Source organism: Suncus etruscus, chromosome 15 (assembly GCF_024139225.1).
Source record: "Suncus etruscus isolate mSunEtr1 chromosome 15, mSunEtr1.pri.cur, whole genome shotgun sequence".
NCBI lineage: Eukaryota > Metazoa > Chordata > Mammalia > Eulipotyphla > Soricidae > Suncus > Suncus etruscus.
In genome coordinates, this window is record NC_064862.1 from 12,308,275 (window position 1) to 12,313,770 (window position 5,496).

The window sequence follows — 5,496 nt, forward strand, 5'->3', positions numbered from 1 at the left end:
AAAAGACTTGGTTATATGTGAAAGACGGTTTCATTTAACCTGAATTTCCTTTTGACTTGAGTAGTTGTGAGCATGTTCACATGGGAAAGAACTTGAAAAGTGGTTCTCTTCCAGCCTTATCCCACTGCTAAGAAACCTCTGTATAAAGCTACAGCATTGACCAGTGACTCGATATTCAAAAGTTTGGCTGTAATTTTATGCTATAGTTTCTTTTTTTTTTTTTTTTTTTTTTTTACTTTTTAACAGGATATTCCATCTGGTAGATTTATTGTCATATTCCCTTCAAAACAGACAAGATGCTTACCATATTTTAAAGATTATAGGTTGCCACTGAAAAAAAAATTTTACATAGTCACTGTACATCAAAGTTGAAAAATTGTCCTGCATGAAAATAGAAATTATGTGGGTAAAAGAAAAAAAACAAAGTCCTCGTAATGTGCCATCTAAATGGACATTCATTCTTGGAGTCGCTTGGAGGGAGTTCTTGCTTCCACCCTTTCCACTCATTATACTGTGTGTTTTACCTAACAGTGTTCATTAAGGCAAACAAATCCTTTTCTGAAGAGGTCTTAAAGAAATAGTTGACAAATAGCAAACTTTTGGCATTAAAACAGGTTAATACATACATAGCGTTTAGTAATGTACATTAAGCGTAGTTTTCTTGGACTAGTGACAAGAAAAGATGAACATGCTTGCTAACAATGTCAAAAAGTTTAAAATTCAGTGTCCAAGCAATTCCTAACAAAGCTTCTGTAGCTTTATGCTCTAAACAGTAGAGAATTTATGCAAATGCATTAAAGAATTCAAGCTTGGCAAATTACACCCAAGCAGGTTATTAAACTATATATACAGAAAGTAAATGATAAATACAGAATTCAGAGTCCTTCTGTTTTTCCTTAGAGCCTTGAAGGTCGACAAACTTGTTGAGGACAGTTCTATAAGATTAAACATTAGGTAACCACAGGTGTTGGGAAACCTAGCTACACAAACCCATTTAAAATACTCTAGATGACTTTGTAGTGTTTAATACAATTCAGTTTGTAGGTAAGGGCACAAGACAACATTTAACAAAAATAACCACGTCAACTGACCTAGAAATCAAATGCAAATAGGTATGAATACAATCTCCAAAATCAGTTTCTTTTTTTAAGTGAACATTAACCATTTATTCAAAATTATACAAGAATTTGAAGGATTAAAGTCTTCTGTGACATAAAGCCATTTCGAATAGTTTCATGTCTCAGCTGAGCAGGAGTGAAAGAATAGCTGAGTAGGCCCCATCTGGGTAGCAAGACAGTAAAAACGGACTCAACAGCAGCCTCCCCCGGCCTGCTGGCCTCCCTGATTGCACGCATGTGTGGCATTAGTAGCAGCGTGTTGAGGGCCAATTTTAATGCCATTTGCCTCGTTATTAATGTCAAAGACTCCTTCTTGAATTTTTTCATAAATTTCTTTTGCTGTATTGATAAATGCCTCTTCTACATTGGAAGCAGTCTTAGCAGAAGTTTCCATGAAGATAAGACCATGCTCCCGTGCAAAAGCTTCACCTTCCTCTTTTTTTACTTCTCTTCTAGATTCCAAATCACTTTTATTGCCAATAAGCATAATGACCATGTTGGAATTGGAATGCTGGCGGGCATCTTCTAACCAGGTTGTCAAGTGGTTGAATGTATCTCTCCTTGTAATATCATACACTAGTAAAGCCCCTGCTGCACCTCTGTAATATGACCTCGTGATGGAACGAAAAGACTCTTGTCCAGCCGTATCCCATATCTGGAGTTTTATCTGTTTTCCATCAATAGTTATCATCCGAGCACCAAATTCCACACCAATAGTAAGGTCATGCACTGGCTGAAACCTCTTGTCCGTGAATTGTAACAATAAGCATGATTTACCAACACCCGTGTCGCCGATGATAATATACTTGAACAGGTAGGCGTACGCCATGGCCGCGGCCGCTCAGTGCTATAGTTTCTTTTATTGTATCTCCCTCGACATCACCAATCTCCGATCCACCACTGTATAAACTTCCCCTCATTCACCACCATATGCACAGGCACATGTTTATATCCTCATATATTTTCTTCCTCACTCTGAGTTCTCACCTCTTCTCTTTTCTCGCCTTTTCTCTCTTATCCTCCATAGCTAGATGCTGAGTTCACTCTAAAAATTCACAATTCTATTATAATAACAACGGAACAAAAAACTTATACTGTAATCATTCTCCCCAGCACATTGATAAAAAATCATTTAAAAGGTGACCATATTAGTCTATGTGAGTTAAGGAGCAAATATTGTTTCATATACCATAAGATACTAGAACTAAAAACTAACCAGGACAAGGGATTTTTATAACTAAAATCAAAAAAGTTCCTGGAAAAGGAAGAATTAGTTGGTCATTCCCAATAGAAAGTTACCAGCAGCTATCTGCTGCTCTCATTCATTCTCTAGTGGCAGTTCAGCTTCACAGATCTTCTTAGTTCTCTTCTTCCTTGAAATGAATCAAACTTTATCCAGATTCTAGCAAGACCTAATCTGGTTTTTCTAATCACTTAATCCTCCCCTCATTTCTCCTCCTGGCCAAGATCCACAACACACAACATATTCAGGATTTCTTGCTAATCTATGAGTAAGTTGCCTAAGAACAAGATGAGTATAGCCATCTTATTTGTGAACATCACTTTATAAAATAGCTAATTAATTTTTTGAGTTCAGGACATTTTTTTGCAAGACAGTTTTAGAATCTGTGAGATGATTCAGAATTATGGAGCTGCATGGAATAGGCATCTAATTAATGGATACTTTGGCATACTTACATTAGGATTTAGTCTGTTAGGTCCACCACAATGAAATGCAACTAAGTAGGACAACAGAAATCCAATCACTAAAATTGACTTTTTTGTTTGTTTGTTTTTGGGTCACACTCGGCAGTGCTCAGGGGTTACTTCTGGCTCTACACTCAGAAATTGTTCCTGGCAGGCTCAAAAGACCATATGGGGTGCCAGGACTCGAACCACCATCTTTCTGTATGCAAGGCAAACGCCTTACCTCCATGCTATCTCTCGGGCCCCAAAATTGATTTTCTTACACTTTTATTTCAGGATGACAGGAAGCAAAGTTATCAAAAATATAAAGAAAATAGATCTAAAATTTAAAAAATAAAGAGAATTGGAAAAAGAAGAGTTTATTAACAGTTATATTTGTGACAATTATTATATCACCAATAAAGCCATTAACATAGTAGCAGAAGCTTTAGTACACTCTTTTTATTATTTTAAGATAGTAGATACAGGGGTCTTCAAACTACGGCTCGCGGGCCACATATTGTATTTATTCCCATTTTGTTTCTTCACTTCTAAATAAGATATATGCAGCGTGCATAGAAATTTGTTCATAATTTTTGTTTTTACTATAATCTGGCCCTCCAACAGTCTGAAGGACAGTGAACTGGCCCCCTGTTTAAAAAGTTTGAGGACCCCTGGTAGAAGAAAAGAAAGATGTGTGTGTGTGTGTGTGTGTGTGTGTGTGTGTGTGTGTGTGTGTGACTGTTGTTGTTTGCATAGGCACAGCTAAACATGGGAGAAATTGGAAGGAGAAACCTTTGGCCTAAAAACAGGAAATTTCACACCTGAAGTAGTTCGACGTAAGACCAACTCCAGGCTCCAGGCCTACTAGGTTGTCCAATCCCTTAGATATTCTTTCTGGTCCCAGAAACAGTTCATCATCATCATCATCATCATCATCATCATCATCATCATCATCATCATCACAGTTGTTGCTGTCAAGTTTCTGTAATTATAGATCCTAGTTTCTGCACAGGTCCTATGTTGAAGGCTGCGTGATGTATGGTGTCTTCTGGTTTCGTCTCACCATTAGGTAGCATTGCAGAGACTCCTGTCCTAAAAGCAGAATGTTGCTGTTGGTGTCATAAGTACCATCTTTGGAGTAAGTCAATGCCTTGATGGGTAGTGAAGCCTTCCTGTTAAGAGTTCTTATTCCTGGTGATGGTATAGGAAACCATGTTTGCTTTTGCAGATGGTGTTCACTGTTCAGGGGTGAATGGTCAATGTCTTGTCAGCTGAAGTCTAAGCCAAGTCACTATGCCAGGAGTTCAGGATGTAAGGTCCCATTGCAGTTGAAAATGTTGTGCTCATCTCTATTAGATAAGAACTTGTTTGCATATGTAATCTTTTCCCATTTTAATGTGCCTATGCAAAAAGGAGCAATGCCTCAAGGTATTAATGGTGCATATGGGGGTTGAGGTATCAAGACCAACTATCTCCATAACTTTTTTGTTTTTTTTTTAAATTTAATATCTTTATTTAAACATATTGATTCCAAACATCATTGTGGTTGGGTTTCAGTCATGTAAAGAACACTTCCCTTCATCAGTGCAACATTCCCATCACCAATGTCCCAAATCTCCCTCCTCCCATCACCCCTGCCTATACTCTAGACAGGATTTCTACTTCCCTTATTTATTCACATTGTTATGATAGTTCTCAATGTAGTTATTTATCTAACTGCACTCATCACTTTGGAAATTGAGCTCCCATATGATCCAGCTATACCACTCCTAGGGATATACCCTAGGAACACAAAAATAAAATACAAAAAATCTCTTCCTCACACCTATATTCATTGCAGCATTATTTACAATAGCCAGACTCTGGAAACAACCAAGATGCCCTTCAACAGATGAATGGCTAAAGAAACTGTGGTACATATACACAATGGAATATAATGCAGTTTCTTACACTTTTGATGCTAGAATTTTAATATCAAGGTATTAGTGCATGTACTTTTCCCTCAAGGCCTCTTTCCTTAATTTGTACATAGCTACTTTCTTATAATCTTCACATGGGTGTTAGTACATCCCTGGTTTTTCTCTTTATAATAGTCATATTGTATTAGAGACACATCCTATGACCACATTTAATTAACTCCTTCAAAGTCCTGTCTTCAGATAGTCAAATTGGGAGTTAAAGTACCAATGTATTAATTTGGAGGGGAATATATAATTCAGCTCACAAGTCAGTCAACATTAACCCTTCTTCGGGAAAACTACTGCTCCTTCCTTCTCACCTTGTGATTTTGGAGAATTAGTCTGTTATTTCTAGGTTGTAATGATGGGCTATCTAAGGCAAAGACAGAGTAATCTTTCTATTAATTCCCAATAACTGGTTCAGAGATAAGTAATACTTAGCCATTAGAATTCCTCTAATTTTCAGCCCTTTCTCATATTTTTAACTTTTTTGTCATGCCTAGTCTTTTGCGGGGGCTACTCCTGGCTCAGTGGTCTGGAGTTAGTTACTCCCTGAAGTGCTCAAAGGACCAGACTGTGCACTGTCAAGGAATAAGACCTCCCATAGCAACCACTATAGTCAATGGAAAAAAAGTAAGTCTTCTCTATAAGATTAGACACAAGACAAGGTTGTCTAATGTCACCAGTTCTGTTTAATATAGTACTGGAAGTACTTTCCATAGCAGTTAGGC

The 5,496-nt window shown here is 37.4% G+C and overlaps 1 protein-coding gene across 1 annotated transcript; it reads right to left on the minus strand.

Annotated features, from left to right (window-relative positions):
- Positions 1 to 437: 437 nt before the first annotated feature.
- LOC126031096 (ras-related protein Rab-2A) lies at positions 438 to 1,960 on the minus strand. The gene has a single exon (XM_049789378.1). It carries the CDS (start codon positions 1,945 to 1,947, stop codon positions 1,309 to 1,311), a length of 639 nt encoding a protein of 212 aa, XP_049645335.1. The 5' UTR covers positions 1,948 to 1,960; the 3' UTR covers positions 438 to 1,308.
- Between the last annotated feature and the right edge of the window lie 3,536 nt (positions 1,961 to 5,496).

Coding starts and splice junctions, on each gene's coding strand:
- LOC126031096 (XM_049789378.1), bottom strand. CDS start 1,947: ATGGCGTACGCCTACCTGTTCAAGTATATTATCATCGGCGACACGGGT.